Source organism: Oncorhynchus gorbuscha, linkage group LG17 (genome assembly GCF_021184085.1).
Source record: "Oncorhynchus gorbuscha isolate QuinsamMale2020 ecotype Even-year linkage group LG17, OgorEven_v1.0, whole genome shotgun sequence".
NCBI lineage: Eukaryota > Metazoa > Chordata > Actinopteri > Salmoniformes > Salmonidae > Oncorhynchus > Oncorhynchus gorbuscha.
In genome coordinates, this window is record NC_060189.1 from 44,008,285 (window position 1) to 44,026,748 (window position 18,464).

General features: G+C 44.1%; 1 protein-coding gene across 1 annotated transcript; it reads right to left on the reverse strand.

Annotated features, from left to right (window-relative positions):
* Positions 1-2,722: 2,722 nt before the first annotated feature.
* Positions 2,723-10,689, reverse strand: crip1 (cysteine-rich protein 1). Its single transcript, XM_046309239.1, has 5 exons — positions 10,503-10,689; positions 4,905-4,999; positions 4,016-4,073; positions 3,191-3,244; positions 2,723-2,990 (listed from the first exon to the last, which is right to left on the reverse strand). The coding sequence occupies exons 1-4, from the start codon at positions 10,540-10,542 to the stop codon at positions 3,201-3,203; spliced, it is 237 nt and encodes a 78-aa protein (XP_046165195.1). The 5' UTR covers positions 10,543-10,689; the 3' UTR covers positions 2,723-2,990; positions 3,191-3,200.
* Positions 10,690-18,464: the final 7,775 nt, after the last annotated feature.

An 18,464-nucleotide genomic window follows, 5' to 3' on the forward strand; every position in this document is an offset into this window, starting at 1 on the left:
TGGGCCCATTGGGCTCTCGTCAAAAGTAGTGCTCAAAGTAGGGTATAGGGTGCCATTTGGGACACCATTTCTGACTTTAGAGCACAAGCACACTGCAGGTTTCACTTCCAAAGTATAAAAAAAACTAGAAGGGTTACATGACTACGGTGGTGGCAGTTAGCAGTCTGTCCTCCCTGCGTTGAAAGCGTATTGCCATGAAGAGAGAGAGAGAGAGAGAGAGAGAGAGAGAGAGAGAGAGAGAGAGAGAGAGAGAGAGAGAGAGAGAGAGAGAGAGAGAGAGAGAGAGAGAGACAGAGAGAGAGAGAGACAGAGAGAGAGAGAGAGAGAGAGAGGGAGAGAGAGAGAGAGAGAGAGAGAGAGAGAGAGAGAGAGAGAGAGAGAGAGACAGAGAGAGAGGAGAGAGAGAATGCAACATTCTGCTTCGAAAAGTACAGACCCTGTGCTCCCCCATTCGTCCAAAATTATTTGGAAATAAACAATTTGGTCTTCTGTCATTGGAACTCATGTGGAACTTTACGAGTTGTTTTGACGTGGTTGGCACGGAGAGAAGTATGTTAAAATATTCCAACCACAACTGAAGTAAATTTGTATATTTTATCTGAGTGAGCATGTGCATGGAATTTGTATATTCAGCTTATATTTTCATTGTGGTTACCAGCTAGGGGAAGATTAGGGATAAGAGAAGGGATGGGAGAGAAATGCACCATTTCACAGATGTTGTTACTGATCACCCCTCCTCCCCCACCCCTCCTTCTGTGACCAGTTGGGCATGCCTAGCTGTCTGTGGTATGGCTTAGTGGAGAGTGACACTGAAGGTCTTTGTTCAAGAGGAGAGGGTGAGAGCAAGGGAGAGAGCAAGGGAGAGAGAGAGGAGAGAGAGAGAGGAGAGGAGAGAGAGAGAGAGAGAGAGAGAGAGAGAGAGAGGAGAGAGAGAGAGAGAGAGAGAGAGAGAGAGAGAGAGAGAGAGAGAGAGAGAGAGAGAGAGAGAGAGAGAGAGAGAGAGAGAGGAGAGGAAAGGAGAGGAGAGAGAGGCAGAGACAGAGAGAGTTCCGCGCCGGCCGGTTGTCGGGTGTCTGTTGGGTCTTGTTTGTGTCTGTTACTGTGGTAACAGTGGTGGGTCAGTCGGTCCTGTGACAGCGGATGGGGGGAGGGGAGTTAGTGAGGTGGCTGCCAGCCAGCTGCTGGGTGATGGAGGGCGAACGGGTGGCTGGCCGTAACCGTGGAGTTGAGGGTGTTTCCTCGGAACAGGGTGTGGCAGCGGAGGCTACAAAGGCCACGAGGAAGTATCTGGCTTTCCCTTCTGGCCATGGGACAGATTGGGACAAATCCCAGACCCACCCGTCCGCTCCCTTTAAGACTCTGGTCCAGCCAGACCTCTCATCCTCCCTCTCTCCCTCCATCCTCCCTTCAGTACTTTGGTCCAGCTGTTTAGTGGACAGGGTGGGTGTGAGAAAGAGCAGAGGGCTGTGTCCCATGAATCATGTCTCTATGAGTGGATGGGCCTGGCCAATGGAAGTGGATAGGGACTTATTCAGAAGGATAATGTCAGAATGTTTGTATCATAGAAGTGGATAGGGGTGTTCTTTCCCCAAGGATAAGGTCATAATGTTTATATCACATTCCTATCACTTAATGTCAACGATAATTGCCTGGCCCACGGGTGTAGACAGGGACTTTTATCTATTAGTAACACTTCATGTCAAAAACGAATTTATGTTCCTCTCTTTTACTGTCATTAGCTAAATGTTAACAATCGCCGACGTGTGACGTGGCAAAGGGTGTGAATCAAAGTAGAAAAAGTAGTAGCCCATATATTTACTGCAATGTCGAACGATTTCTATTCCTGCTCTCGTCCGTAATCCTGCGTCCACAACCTAGTCCAATTTGATTACTGACTGAGTTAGTGTTCAGTGCCAACTGCCAAGGCGTGTGGACACTGACAGTGTAAGGGACAATTATCTATGGTTGGCCTGATGCCGATGTGATTGTGTTCTGCTTTTTTTCCTTTTTTCCTCTTGCACTCTTGAACACGGTTGTCATGACTTCGGCTGAGGTTCGGCTCCTCTCCTTGTTCGGGCGGCGTTCGGCGGTCGACGTCACCGGCTTTCTAGTCCTCTCACCGGTCCATGTTTCCTTTTTGTTTTGCCTTGATTACACACACCTGATTTCTATTCCCTTACTATGGTCCTTATTTAACCTCTCGTCTCCCTTTCTGTTTTGTCCGTGATTGTTTTGTGTTACCGTGTGTGTTGGAGGGTTTTCTCTTTACGTTTCCTCGTTGGAGATATTGGAGTTAGTATTTCGTTATTAATATTTTGAGTAAAGACTTTTGTGTTTTTCCCTCAAACCTGACTCAGACAACGAACCCAGCACTTTGTTACAACGGTGGACATGTCCATTGCTCTGTATGTAACTACCACATGTCATAATGGGTGAGCGCCTAACTGAGACAGGAGAAATGTTATATACTAAAGTATACTGAAACCTTGGGCGTGTTCCTCTGCCCAGGTGTTGCTGATGCCTGCCAAATCATACAATGCCTGGATAGGTATTTTACGTATCACCTAACCACATCATATGTTATAACAATCTGTCAGTCAACGACACAGTCTATGATGCGGCACACAAACCGTTGGTTGACGCGTGCCACGTCGGAGCGGGGGGGGGACGCAACCCTTGTAAAGTACAAGACCACGAGAGATGAATGAATAGGAGAGAATAAAACATTTTGAAAAAGAGTGTTTAATCAGAATTTAAGAACAAGTAAAGGAACAGAGAGGTTCTCGTATACCCCTCCGATCCACTAGTGGGAATAGAGAGCATCTCTGCTGTGTATTAAGGCTGATTCCTCTAGACAACACAAAGACAGAAAATAACACAAAATGGTGGTTCCCGAAAAGGAACTTCTTTGGTTGTTTGTTTTGGTTCAGTATGGTATGGAGGATGTTGTAGAATGCAGAGTTGCCTTCTTCTTGCTGTGGTTGGTGAACCTGCAAAGAAAGGAGAAGATGTTCTGTTTGTATTTTGTTTTATTTAACAAAATACAATGTTTGTAGCATTTGTAAGGCTAAGATTGGCGGTGAAGGTATTGTCTGCATGTATTTGTTTTGTTTCTATATTAAGGTCTATTTGAATGGGAGTGATATCAATGGGGTTGGTCTATCTTTGGAATGAGTACACTGGCCTGTACCTGAGTGGCTCTACTTTGTGAATGTGTGGCTTTCAGCTCCTCCACGTCCAAAACCTGTTTGAGAGAGAGAGAGAGAGAGAGTGTGTGTATTGGCTCAGGAGACTGTATACTGTATGTCGGCCAAACATTTTGCAATTAAGTTTCAGGAGGAAATGGGAGCAGCGGAACCACAACAATGGAAACTCCAGTGGTCTCTGACCCCATTCCACAGCAGCCCTTCTAGAGCCACCACGTGGAACCGACAAGACCAGGCGATATGACCTCGGCTATGACTGCCACTGTTCCTATTCCGACGGACAATTCCAACTATTTATCTCATTCAGGATATCTCAGTCAATGCACAGCCGAAAGAACCGAGGAGGACCATTATGCGTCGAGGAGCTAGCTTACTTTTTTAAAGCGAACGAGCGTGTTTGAGCAGATAGGTTGGTAGGTTACCCATATCCAATGAGATAAATAGATACGACGTTAGCATGATGACCACAATGATATTTGTGGAAGCCTGAACCTCACCGAGGTGGGTATTGTAAAGGTTACAATGAGCTCATTCAGTCACAGGTTCGTGTAAGGAGGACAGTGATCCTGGACTTTCCATACAGGATATAAGTGCCTGTATATCGGGCGATGTACGTACGCCGTGGCTCCAATGTCACTGAGCTCCACTTATCAATTGTTATCTTGTTCCATGTATTCTGAGCCCACAACATAGAAACACCCTAGGTAATATGGGTTATGGTAATATAATTATGATATCTTTACTGAGATAGATTGTTAAGGCACCTTGCACACCAAGGGCCATTACAACAGGAATGAAGAAGAACTCACCTTTAGGCCCGAATAGTGCAGAGTAGCAGGGGTTGTTACAATAAGGCTTGCCATCGTGCTACAGATAGAGAGAGAGAGAGAGAGGGTACAAGCTGTATTAGTACCAGGCTGATTAAAAATACCAGGTTTTTGATTGTATCCAGACTTTCTACACAATCTGTGTGATAGGTCAAAATTCTTATGAAAGATTTATGGACCAGAATGTGGGCTTAAATACATGCTCCGGAATGACAACTAATACTTTTAAAACCTCCCGTTTTAGGCTGAATGTGTCAATGTGTCGTTCATTCTAGGCATAATCAAATTTCTAATGTGAAAGCGACTGTTTTTCCCCCATTTTCCCCCATGTGGGCCAGACCCCTAGCAATTTGAGTTCTAGCCAATGAGCTTCAGCCCCTCGCAATTTGAGTGACAGTTAGCAAGACACACACACAGTAGAACGAGAGCGAGGGCAATGGCGTGGTGCAGATATCGCCACATATGTGACATAGTACCCATTTTTCAGAGACCACTTTTGGCTCGTGAACGCAACTTTCAGAACTACTGGCCAGAAATAAATAGAAAAGTACCGGGGAATCTCTTTAATGGTACTTTATGAGAAATATGATCTGTGATAAAGCAAACAAACATACATATATTTTTTATTCCAATATCATTATTTTCATTGAAATATTTGTCAGCTAATAATCCAGTGCGAGAGGCATGTGAGGTATGTGTGAGGTGTGTGTGAGGTGTGTGCACGAGCGTGTGTGTGTGTGTGTGTGTGTGTGTGTGTGTGTGTGTGTGTGTGTGTGTGTGTGTGTGTGTGTGTGTGTGTGTGTGTGTGTGTGTGTGTGTGTGTGTGTGTGTGTGTGTGTGTGTGTGTGTGTGTGTGTGTGTGTCGTCTGACCTCTGCGTGTGATCCGGCCGACAGCGTTTTGCTGCACTTCTCACACTTCAGACAGGGCCTGTGCCAGTCCTTCCCCAGTGAAGTCACTCTCTCCGCTGTGAGACAAAGAGATAAACAGACACGTTTAGCTAATGGACACGGCCCACTCACAACGACATGCATCCTCCCACATCGCACAGAGTGCCACCGTTCCACACAGAGAGGGGCATTGGGGTCTGCAGAGGGTATGGATACTGTGAGCTCCATGGTCAAACGCTGCAGGTCTAGCCTAGGACCAGCACAGTGTTGATTTCCCTACCCACACACACAGATAACGCGTTTACTCACAAGAACATTAGGAGGGTGTGGTGGTTGGCTGAGCCTCTGAGAAAGAGAGAGAGAGAGAGAGAGAGAGAGAGAGAGAGAGAGAGAGAGAGAGAGAGAGAGAGAGAGAGAGAGAGAGAGAGAGAGAGAGAGAGAGAGAGAGAGAGAGAGAGAGAGAGGGGAGACTCCCAATGGAATTTGCACTCCCTTCCCTCTTTCCCCTCCTTTTGGCATCATAAAAACCTGATAAAGAGAGTCTTTATATCCGGTCTGAACTGTGAGGAATGATTTGCAACAAACAGCCATCATGGCTGGCGATGGTCATTAAACAGGGAGGGAATCAATAGTCATGTGTTTCAGGAGTTTTATGAGACGAGGTGTTCAAGCTTGGAGGGCTGTGTCTGCTGAGACCTATCCCATGATGCAACGGGAGAGAGAGCCAAATAATAATTTACTGTGTCTGATGGGAGCCAAACGCTGCTCAGTTCATGATACTGAACACACACACACACACCAAACGCACGTACGTGCACGAGCGCACATGGGCGTACGCACACGCGCACGCGCACACACACACACACACACACACACACACACACACACACACACACACACACACACACACACACACACACACACACACACACACACACACACACACACACACACACACACGCACACGCTCCATGCCAAACAAGAGGCCAACTCCCAAGCATTACGGGCAGGAGGTGCACAGGGTACAAAACCGCGCTCGTGAAGTTTCGTCATAAATAAACCCGAGAAAAAGACAACTCACCGGAGAATAACTTTACTAGTACCATCTGTGGATACGGATGGACCTGAGGGTCGTGCTAAGTCTCACTCAAGCAAAGATGCAAAGCAAATGTTTCAGCACTGAACGGCAGATCCACCACGGGAGCTCTTGCTTCACTGTTGGAATGGCTGTAAGTTACTCTGAAGGCCTCTCCGTATTTGCAGAATTGCATTTGACTACAGGGTATGACCGAGTTCATGCACAGTGGGCCTACGTGTCATTGGGTATTACTCGTCAGGTCAGGGATCTATAGTGTGCGTATGGAGCCAACTGCTCTCTCCGTTGTTTTGTGGATTTTTTTCAATTATGGTTGGAAGAAACGGAATAATAGGACCTGATTACACCACACTGAAACCAGGAAGACAGAGAACTAACCTAAACCCAGTCAACTAGAATCAGTCAGTCAGTCAGTAGAGTCAGTCAGTCAGTGGAGTCAGTCAGGGAGTCTTACAACATTCCAGCTGGCTCTGTAGAGGATGGGTGGAACACTCTGGGCCAACACTAATTACTGTACTTTACTTCCAATAACAAGGCATGGGGATCAGGAAACCAAGAAGGGACGTCCCGCTTCACTACGCTGGGCCAGACTATAATGGTGCTGCTGGGTCTTAGGTTGAGTTACAGTGTCAGAGGGTAACATAAGGAAAGCTGTTGGGTTTAACAGACCTCACTCCCACAGTGGCCGACACATGAACAAGGTCTATTCTGATGAAACGAGCAACATTCCTTCACTTCTGTTCTGACCACTGGCTATGTGACTAGTCAGGTCATTCCGAAGGCATCAGAGAGAGCTGTTGTCCGTCCGTCTGTCTGTGGGTGTGTGAATAAAGTGCATGCTGGTGTAATTGTCACTGGGGTGGGACTGACTGGGGTGTGTGTGTGTGTGTGTGTGTGTGTGTGTGTGTGTGTGTGTGTGTGTGTGTGTGTGTGTGTGTGTGTGTGTGTGTGTGTGTGTGTGTGTGTGTGTGTGTGTGTGTGTGTGTGTGTGTGTGTGTGTGTGTGTGTGTGTGTGTGTGGGAGAGAGACAGATGAGTTGATCTGCTGTCTGCATCAATTTGCTCATCACTGTGGAGCAATAATATGAATGGACTCCATCCAACACACACACACACACACACACACACACACACACACACACACACACACACACACACACACACACACACACACACACACACACACACACACACACACACACACACACACACACACACACGCCCAGATGAGGAAGCATTCAACACATCATTCACTACATCCAACCCTCCAAAGAATGATGGACAGAAAAGTTCCCGCAGCCCTGTTTATCATCCTGCAAAAGATGAACTAATATGACACCTGGCTGGGACACGTGTCAGGAAGCGAAGCACTTCTGTTTTCCCTCTTCCTGGTACATTGCCTCTCATTTTTCATTATTACTTCCACACGTTCTGTGGCTGAAGCGAATGCAGGGTGCACCTACAGTAAACCTACACCTACAGCAGGCTATCACTTATAAAGACTGTGGAGGAACGCTTCAGAGGTGCTGATGATGTAAACTAATCGTACATTCCCCAATGCGTATCTAATCATTCGTTATTCCATGTCCTGACTGAGACAATGCGGTCCTTTGAGAAGCACTGTTCCACCCGAAACTGAACACTGGCACTGGATTGGTTCCCGTTAGGATGACATCCGTTTTGGTTCCTGGGTAATTCTCTGCAGACTGTGACGGCCGGTGCCCCTCCTTAAGGATTGTTAAACGTTTGCCTGACGACAGTACTTAGAACTTCTGAACAGAGTGTCGGCAGTCAGTTTGGTTTGTGTTCACACAGCAAAGACCTTGGAAGCCGTCAGCCACTCAGCCTTGTTAAAATACTCCAAACCAGAAAGTGGCAGTAGCGTTGTTTGGCAATGCATGTCTGTGCATATTGCTTATGGTCTGGTTTCCAAGCTATCTGCGCTATTGTTGCTATTTTGTAGAAAGCCCTTCTTTGATCCTAGCCAGATGGCCACATCTAGATAACAACCTAGCAATATGATCAAGAAACAAATGAATTCACTCTCCATAATCCCATACTGCCAGTGCCAGCCCATAGCCACGCGTTTTGCTAACTAGCATACGTTTGCATATTTTTTGCTAGCATAACATAGCTAGCTAGCTAAGTACATCGCACTAACTTGGCAGCTGTTTCATGGAAACTAGCTAATTGAATTATAATGTCAATACAAGCTACAGTGGTAAACTAGCTTGGAGGAAGTATCTAGTGTTGTGTGCATTGCGTCTGTGCACTTAGCTAGTTATCTTTCCCATAGCTCACATTGTATATGAAGTGTGACGGGATGTATGGAGAAAATGCCCTATTTTTAAAAATGTTCTGTTGGCTGCCCCACGTGGGGGTTCGTGCTCTCAGATTGGCTCTCTGATTGGCTCAAAGTCATTGGCCACTGACGAGCATTTCGTAGGTTCATCGCTACCAGGTTGGCACGCAGCAGATACTGCATTTGTTCTAGCAAGAGAAGGAATGGCCTCCCACTGTGATAAGTACCTATAGGCAGTCTATTGGCAATGATATTCTCATGTGTTTCATGCTTCAGTCTCTCTCCTCTCTCTCTCCATCTTTCTCTCGCTCTCTCTCTCTCTCTGTTTCTCTCCCTTTGCCTCTGTCTCTCGTTCCCGGGATGGTGGATAAGTTTGATTGTTTTCTGCTCTCCCTTCCTCCCCCCTCCCCCCTCCTCCTTTCTCTGGAAGCAGATGTACTTTCCCTCCATCAGTCCCGGACTCTGGCAGCAGTAGCATGATTGCTTCCATCTGAGAGCTCAGCTACCACTGGGAGAGAGGGATGGGGTAGAGGAGAGGTGGGGGCTCTGGAGAGTTGAGATCGGGTGGGTAGAGAGAGGCAGTGACTAGGAAATAGGCCTGGTCGGGTAGTAAAACAGGGCTACAGTGGAACAGATCGTGAATGGTTCCGCCTTGATGATGGAGAGTCGCTGCACAAGCATTCCCAAGCAAGACAGTATACTGTAGCTTCAACCTTGAGCACAGCTATACAACTGATATGACAGAGAGAACTTTCTGAAACAACTATTTCAAAGACGTATTTATGAAAGAGAAAACCGATAGCACTCACTCGAAGTTTAAGAAAACATAGCTTAGCTTCAATGCCCTTTTGCCCTGAGACATTTTAATTCATGGCTGGAGAGAGGCACAGAGATGTTTTTTCACTGGGGCTTTTTCAGCAATACATGAACAAAATTGGTTTGCTTGTTTTGGCCGAGGGGGAAAGTTAATCTGCAGAAAAAAAGGAAAGTGTGGCTCCCCAGCCAGCAGCGTCAATTCATCTGACTGACAGGGTAACCTTACTGTAGAGAGAAAGAGAGAGAGAGAGAGAGAGAGAGAGAGAGAGAGAGAGAGAGAGAGAGAGAGAGAGAGAGAGAGAGAGAGAGAGAGAGAGAGAGAGAGAGAGAGAGAGAGAGAGAGAGAGAGAAAGGGAGAGAGAGAGTATGGAGAGGAGAGAAGAGAGAAATAGAGAGAAGATATGAGAAGACAGAGAGAGAACGAGAGAAAGAGAGAGAGAGAGCGAAAGAGAGAAAGAGAGAAAGAGAGAGTGTCCGAGCGAGAAAGTGGCTTTGTGGCTTTGCACTGTGTCTCATGGCTTTGTGTGTCTCCAGAGATGACTAAGTCTAAGAGTTCAACTACTGGAGATGAAGGACATGTGCTAAATGGATCAAGACATACATCAAATGGCCATGTCCTCTTTCTTCCTTCTTTCCCCCAGATGAACCAATCAGTCCTGCTGCCTCTATGGACCTCTCCAGACAGAGGCCAACCGGATGAAAGCGAGGACATTTCTTTCTTCCTCTTCCAACTTACAAAAGTACAAAAGCAAACCTGACCTTGTATGAATTTCAAACATGATATATAGCTAAATGATCTCATATTCCATTAAAGGTCTGAGAGATGTATTAGGGTGTCCTAATGCCGGTTGTAGTCTTTTATCCCTGTCTTATCCCTTCTCTCCCTCTCTTCCCTAATGCAATAAGTGCTGTCTGCTGATCCACTGACTTGGCAGGACCTGCAGTACCACTCCTAGTCTGATAGCAAAATGTTGTCACCATGGGACATCTCTAGAGTTTACTTTTATTCTCAGGGAATAATACTATGTGTAGTGGATTTTAGTAGGATTGTCTTCCATTTAGGCCTAGTCAACTACATTTACTAGAATTGCTATTAACTAGTTATTAAACATTTGTAGCAAAAATATTTTTCGGGTGGCTGCATGCATAATTCATAACAGGAAATTGCTCAAGTGATGCGTTCATCGTCGCTCTTACAATCTCTCAATCGCTTTTTGAAAGCTGCAGAAAAGACAGTAAACGAAAAACTATATCCAATTGTCTGCAAGACACATATGGGAAACGTGACACGCAAGCGGGTATGTTGAGTAAACTAATTGCAAAACAAATTAATAATAATCTGGATCGACACAATAAAGATGTCTTACCGAAGTAAACTTCCTTCGTGCATTTTGGGCACTTGGGCATGTTTGCAGGTTAAAGTGTTGGTCTCCGGGAGTGAAATAAGTATCCTAATGTTCACGGCAGTATTACAGCAGCAGCCCACCTGTCCGTTCTAAACCACGCCTCGTTGTGAAGTGCAGATGTGCGCGCCTTCCTATTTATACGGAGAAGGAAATGCGTTCGGTGGAAAGGAATAGAGGGTGAGGCTTTGACAGCGCGTGTGTGTGTGTGTCTGTGTCTGTGTCTGTGTATATGTCTGTGTCTGTGTGTGTGCGTGAGAGAGAGAGAGAGAGAGAGAGAGAGAGAGAGAGAGAGAGAGAGAGAGAGAGAGAGAGAGAGAGAGAGAGAGAGAGAGAGAGAAAATACGAAAATTATGCAAGGGGAAATAACATTTCTTCATGTGATTTGGAGTTGAGTGTGCCCCTAAGATCAAGTCAGGGAATCATTGTAACATTTTTTGTGCACTTTTTCTTTTGGCAAGTTAGAGTTTTATTCTCCCCTTTATGTGCATACACAGCAAATTGGCAAGTGCAGATTTTTCAGTGTAATTTATAGTGTTGATTCAGGAGTTACAGTCACTCTGTTAAAGTGAAATTAACACAGAGATTTAAAAGAACCTCAGTGTTGGTGTTAATAACCAGAGTTATTGTTTTACACTGTGGAGAGTCAAACGATCTCATCAAAACCACACCCAACATTACCATATTTCCCAGCATGCTATGCACTGAGATTTTTTGGGAGATTGTACTTACTATTTGTTTTTGTTTTTTTGCTTGTACATTGATTGATTGATTACTGTTATGCTACACACATATACAATTCAACTAAACCAATTAGTTAGTTAGATTTATTGCATCTGTTACTGAAATGTTTTTTCCGGTTTAAATGGTTGAGGTAGTCTCCTTTACCAGAGTTCCTAACCCTGGTAGTAATTCTGAATGTAGGTTGCGTGTGAATAAAAATTCTAACTTCTTATGAACCGTGCTGATCTCGCGAGTTTACACTATGTCCCATAGAGCGGCGCACAATTGGCCCAGTGTCGTTCGGGTCAGGGGAGAGTTTGGCCGGGGTAGGCCGTCATTGTAAAATAAGAATTTGTTCTTAACTGACTTGCCTAGTTAAAAAAAGGTTAGATATTTTATTTTTTACATAAAATGTAAGTTTGCGAGATCAGGATGGTTCGTACCAGGCTAATCCTAACGCTAGCTGGATTCCAAAAGGAATTAGACATCACTTTGCCAGCCTGAGGTGGCCTATAATTAATTAACCAGCATTTTCCTAACCACACTGTTAGGGTAAAACTAGATTAGGGTAAAACTAGGTCAAAGCAAGGCAGTTAACCCAGTGTTCCTGGGCCGTCATTATAAATAAGAATTTGTTCTTAACTGACTTGCCTAGTTAAATAAATGTAAAATAAAAGGCCTTATGTTGTAATGTCATAAAGTTAAAGTTTTAGCAATAACTTTTACCTGGGTACTCATTTGGTGAAAGCCACAGACATTTAAAAGGAAATAATTCAACACCTATCTCTCTGTCACTAACAAATACAGTCATGGGTGGTAACTCTACAATTCACTCAAAAAGAAAAGGCACCATGGAAAATATGTCAATTTGGCTTATAGTGAGTGTAACAACACCCAAAATCACTTACTGTAACAGTGTTGTTGCATAACACTAATAGGAGTTAACTCTATATTAGCACTAGTGTTGAATTGAAATAACTATGTGAGTATTAATTACCCCGTAGTGTTACATGTGAGGAACAATGGCAAGTGTAATGCAGTGTTAATGTTTTACATTACCCAGTTTTACATTAACACAAAAAATGTAACATTATAATCAGAGTACTTTTTACACTCTGTAGAGTGGGAACATGTGTTTTCTGAGGTAGTGTTTAAATGAACTCTTTAAGTGTTGATTTAACACTGTAAAATCTGCTGTTGTTACAGTTTTCTTCCGTCGAAAGAGAGTCGGACCAAAATGCAGCGTGGTTAGTACAATACATCTTTAATAGACGAAAGAACACGAACAAATACAAAAAACAACAAACGGAATGTGAAAACCTATACAGCCTATCTGGTGACTACAAACACAGAGACAGGAACAATCACCCACGAAATACTCAAAGAATATGGCTGCCTAAATATGGTTCCCAATCAGAGACAACGATAATCACCTGACTCTGATTGAGAACCGCCTCAGGCAGCCATAGACTATGCTAGACACCCCACAAAAACCCCATGACAAAAACGCACCACAATAACCCATGTCACACCCTGGCCTGACCAAATAAATGAAGACAAACATACATTATTTCGACCAGGGCGTGACAGCTGTTTGAGCTACATATTCTAAATAATTGAATTGAATTTCAATAAATCTCAGTTATTAAAGTTTTTTTTACCACGTTGGTACTATTTTCAGTAGAATGTGGTAAAATTTCACATCTCTTACAACAAAACTGAAAACAGATCATCGAAACTTTCAGCACATTTTAAATTGACTTAAGTACAACACACAAAATCACATGGTAACTTTTTCAACAAACCTTATCACTGTTTCATCTAGATTAGTGGTCCCCAAACTGTTTATAGTCCTGTAACACTTCAAACATTCACCCTCCAGCTGCGTACTCCCTCAAGCACCAGGGCCAGGGTCAGACTTTACTATCAAATGTTCTCTTTTGCCATCATTGTAAGTCTGCCACACACACTATACAACACATGTATGTTGTAAAGGAGTTATGAGTTCTACTCATCCTTTCAAGCACACCCTTCTCATTAACCTGTGGTGAGGTATTCATCATTTTTGATGAACAAATAAGGTTTTATATGTAAGATGGCAAAATAAAGAGCAAAATGATTGATTATTTGATTATTTGTGCCCTGGTCCGATAAGAGCTCTGTCACTTCCCACGAGCCGGGTTGTGACAAACACTCTGCCTAGAAGGACAGCATCCCGGATTCACCTCTTCACTGTATACGTTGAGCCTTGTGTTTTGCAAGTACTATTTAATGAAGCTGCCAGTTGAGGACTTGTGAGGCGTCTGTTTCTTAAACTAGACACTGTAATGTACTTGTCCTCTTGCTCAGTTGTGCACTGGGGACTCCCACTCCTCTTTACATTCTGGTTAGAGCCAGCTTGCGCTGGTCTGTGAAGGGAGTAATACACAGCGTTGTACGAGCTCTTCAGTTTCCAGCTACGATAGTCATTTACAACATTGACAGTGTATACACTGTATTTCTAATCAATTTGATGTTATTTTAATGGACAAAAAATGACATTTGTAAGTGACCCCAAACTTTGGAACGGTGGTGTAAATCTATTGCCTAATGTGAAAACTGTAATCTACTGTATTTATTTTAACAGGTAAGTTGACTGAGAACATGTTCTCATTTACAGCAAGAACCTGGGGAATAGTTACAGGGGAGAGGAGGGGGACGAATGAGCCAATTGTAAACTGGGGATGATTAGGTGATCGTGATGGTATGAGGGACAGATTGGGAATTTAGCCAGGACACCAGGGTTAACACCCCTACTCTTACGATAAGTGCCATGGGATCGTTAGTGACCACAAAGAGTCAAGACATCCAATCCAAAAGACAGCACCCTACACAGGGCAATGTCCCCAATCACTGCCCTGGGGAATTAGGATATTATTTTAGACCAGAGGAAAGGGTGCTTCCTACTGGCCCTCCAACATCACTTCCAGCAGGATCTGGTCTCCCATCCAGAACCAACCCTGTTTAACTTCAGAAGCAAACCAGCAGTGGAATGCGGGGTTGTATGCTGCTGGCAGTACTGTAGCGTATTACTTTCAACACTTCTAAAGGGCGATTTAAAACACCTATCTTGCATTGTTTGATATTGGATTAACTGGTAGTTAAAACGGCAAAATTTAAAAGATATCATTATGTTGTGTTTTGGTGATTAAACCAATGTTCTCATTACATTTCACAATAAACGTATTTTGAATCAATGGTTGTGTGGTGAGAGATGTTTACAATGCAAATGAGTGCACAATGGCTGCGTTACACGTGTGACGAGTTTAGAGTTTTGCCCTAAATATCATCTGAAATATAGTCCAGTGATTAGTGTGAGTAAAGTCATGCTCTGTTCCACTAACTGATCTGACAATAGTTCCTCCTTGGAAAACATGACATTATTAACAAGCCTTTAGAAAATACCTCATTTTGTTAACACAGTTTTGGCAGCTTCATATCACATCACACCTTCCCAGAACAAAGGAGTTACTGAGGGAGGAGAGTGTGTGTGTGTGTGTGTGTGTGTGTGTGTGTGTGTGTGTGTGTGTGTGTGTGTGTGTGTGTGTGTGTGTGTGTGTGTGTGTGTGTGTGTGTGTGTGTGTGTGTGTGTGTGTGTGTGTGTGTGTGTGTGTGTGTGTGTGTGTGTGTGTGTGTGTGTGTGTGTGTGTGTGTGTGTGTGTGTTTGTGCGTGGGCGCACATGCGCGCGTGCGCGTGTGTGTGTGCATCAGGAGGTAGGGAAGGTGTTTGATTTATGATGAAATGTAATATTAATTTGCTTTTCTGACTGTATCTGAAAAGACTGAGTATGTGAATGACCCAGAGCAGGGAACTGATATGAGTGAAGGAAGGGATTGGAAGGGAGCTCAGCTTATTGCTTCTTTGTCATTTACTCTTTGAAATATGATTCAACCCACTCCTCCTACTCCTACACGGCTACAGATGAATTACACACTCTAAAAAATGCTGGGTTGTTTGGATGACCCAACTGCTGGGTTGCAGTAATTGGGTCACTTAGTTGGGTTGTTTTCTTTAAATATAGAAAGGTTGAGTTGTTGATGCTGGGTTATTGATGCTGGGTTATTGAGATATGACATCAGAAGACCGTAAGCGTAGCTTAATAGGGACGTGGCGTTCAGATAGTTATTTTTGGCCACCCGTGAGAGTACATGTCAAGCTGATAAATTATCAAGCCCAGGTAGGGCATTTAGATTATTATTATAGATGATGTTTATTAAAGATAAAACATGGCCTGGGTTGCGTTCAGCACGGAACAAAGTTGTGGAAAAATTCACATACAAATTACATTTAATTACATTTCATTATAGTACAACGGTTTGATTTGTCTAATCTTAGCAATTTCTTCTTAGCTAGCTACATAGCCGTCTTTGTATCAAAGATAATTGCGTAATCATCGTATTTCGTCGTCCTAACGTAGTCTACACTGCTATCTGCTATCTGCCCAGCAGCTAGCCAGCTAGCAAACGTCCACCGTCTACCGAATAGCAGCACTGTAGAAACTATTACACTCAACTGAACGACTTGATTAGTGTAGTGTTAGCTAGCTACATAGTTGTCTTTGCTGTCTTCGTATTCAAGATAATTGTGTAGTTTAGAGTGTGTAGTCTTAGAGTGATTATCTTAATTTACCGAGGTTAACTAGCCAGCTATTTATCGTCCTTAACGTAGGAGACACTGCTAGCTAGCCAACAGCTAGCCAACGTCTATCGCATTCGCACTTCGGTCCGCAGGTAGTATAACTTTTTCATTACATTTCATTACATTTCATTATAGTACAACGGTTTGATTTGTCTAATCTTGGCAATTTCTTCTTAGCTAGCTACATAGCCGTCTTTGTATCAAAGATAATTGCGTAATTATCATATTTTGTCGTCCTAACGTAGTCTACACTGCTATCTGCTATCTGCCCAGCAGCTAAATCAAATCAAATCAAATCAAATTTTATTTGTCACATACACATGGTTAGCAGATGTTAATGCGAGTGTAGCGAAATGCTTGTGCTTCTAGTTCCGACAATGCAGTGATAACCAACAAGTAATCTAACTAACAATTCCAAAACTACTGTCTTATACACAGTGTAAGGGGATAAGGAACATGTACATAAGGATATATGAATGAGTGATGGTACAGAGCAGCATACAGTAGATGGTATCGAGTACAGTATATACATATGAGATGAGTGTGTAGACAAAGTAAACAAAGTGGCATAGTTAATGTGGCTAGTGATACATGTGTTACATAAGGATGCAGTCGATGATGTAGAGTACAGTATATACATATGCATATGAGATGAATAATGTAGGGTAAGTAACATTATATAAGGTAGCATTGTTTAAAGTGGCTAGTGATATATTTACATCATTTCCCATCAATTCCCATTATTAAAATGGCTGGAGTTGGGTCAGTGTCAATGACAGTGTGTTGGCAGCAGCCACTCAGTGTTAGTGGTGGCTGTTTAACAGTCTGATGGCCTTGAGATAGAAGCTGTTTTTCAGTCTCTCGGTCCCAGCTTTGATGCACCTGTACTGACCTGACCTAGCTAGCCAGCTAGCAAACGTCCACCGTCTACCGAATAGCAGCACTGTAGAAACTATTACACTCAACTGAACGACTTGATTAGTGTAGTGTTAGCTAGCTACATAGTTGTCTTTGCTGTCTTCGTATTCAAGATAATTGTGTAGTTTAGAGTGTGTAGTCTTAGAGTGATTATCTTAATTTACCAAGGTTAGCTAGCCAGCTATTTATCGTCCTTAACGTAGGAGACACTGCTAGCTAGCCAACAGCTAGCCAACGTCTACCGAATAGAACTTCCGCACTCAACAACCCGGTCGCATTCCGCTTCGCTCCACAGGTAGTATCACATTTTCATTTCATTTCACTACAGTACAACGGTTTGATTTGTTTGATCGTAGCTAGCTACATAGCTAGCTACATAGCCGTCTTTGTATCAAAGATAATTGTGTAGTCTAGAGCGATTTTCTTGGTTAGCTAGCCAGCTATTGTCGTTCTTTTAACGCAACATAACGTAATCAACACTGCTAGCTAGCCAGCTAGCCTCCGAATAGCAGCACTGTAGAAACTATTACACTCAACGGAACGACTTGATTAGTGTAGTGTCAACAATGCAGCCACTGCCAGCTAGCCTACAAAGTCAACAACGCAGCCACTGCCAGCTAGCCTACTTCAGCAGTACTGTATCATTTTAATCATTTTAGTCAATAAGATTCTTGCTACGTAAGCTTAACTTTCTGAACATTCGAGACGTGTAGTCCACTTGTCCTTTGCATTAGCGTAGCCTCTTCTGTAGCCTGTCAACTATGTGTCTGTCTATCCCTGTTCTCTCCTCTCTGCACAGACCATACAAACGCTCCACACCGCGTGGCCGCGGCCACCCTAATCTGGTGGTCCCAGCGCGCAAGACCCACGTGGAGTTCCAGGTCTCCGGTAGCCTCTGGAACTGCCGATCTGCGGCCAACAAGGCAGAGCTCATCTCAGCCTATGCCTCCCTCCAGTCCCTCGACTTCTTGGCACTGATGGAAACATGGATCACCACAGATAACACTGCTACTCCTACTGCTCTCTCTTCGTCCGCCCACGTGTTCTCGCACACCCCGAGAGCTTCTGGTCAGCGGGGTGGTGGCACCGGGATCCTCATCTCTCCCAAGTGGTCATTCTCTCTTTCTCCCCTTACCCATCTGTCTATCGCCTCCTTTGAATTCTATGCTGTCACAGTTACCAGCCCTTTCAAACTTAACATCCTTATCATTTATCGCCCTCCAGGTTCCCTCGGAGAGTTCATCAATGAGCTTGATGCCTTGATAAGCTCCTTTCCTGAGGACGGCTCACCTCTCACAGTTCTGGGCGACTTTAACCTCCCCACGTCTACCTTTGACTCATTCCTCTCTGCCTCCTTCTATCCACTCCTCTCCTCCTTTGACCTCACCCTCTCACCTTCCCCCCCTACTCACAAGGCAGGCAATACGCTCGACCTCATCTTTACTAGATGCTGTTCTTCCACTAACCTCATTGCAACTCCCCTCCAAGTCTCCGACCACCACCTTGTATCCTTTTCCCTCTCGCTCTCAGCCAACACTTCCCACACTGCCCCTACTCGGATGGTATCGCGCCGTCCCAACCTTCGCTCTCTCTCCCCCGCTACTCTC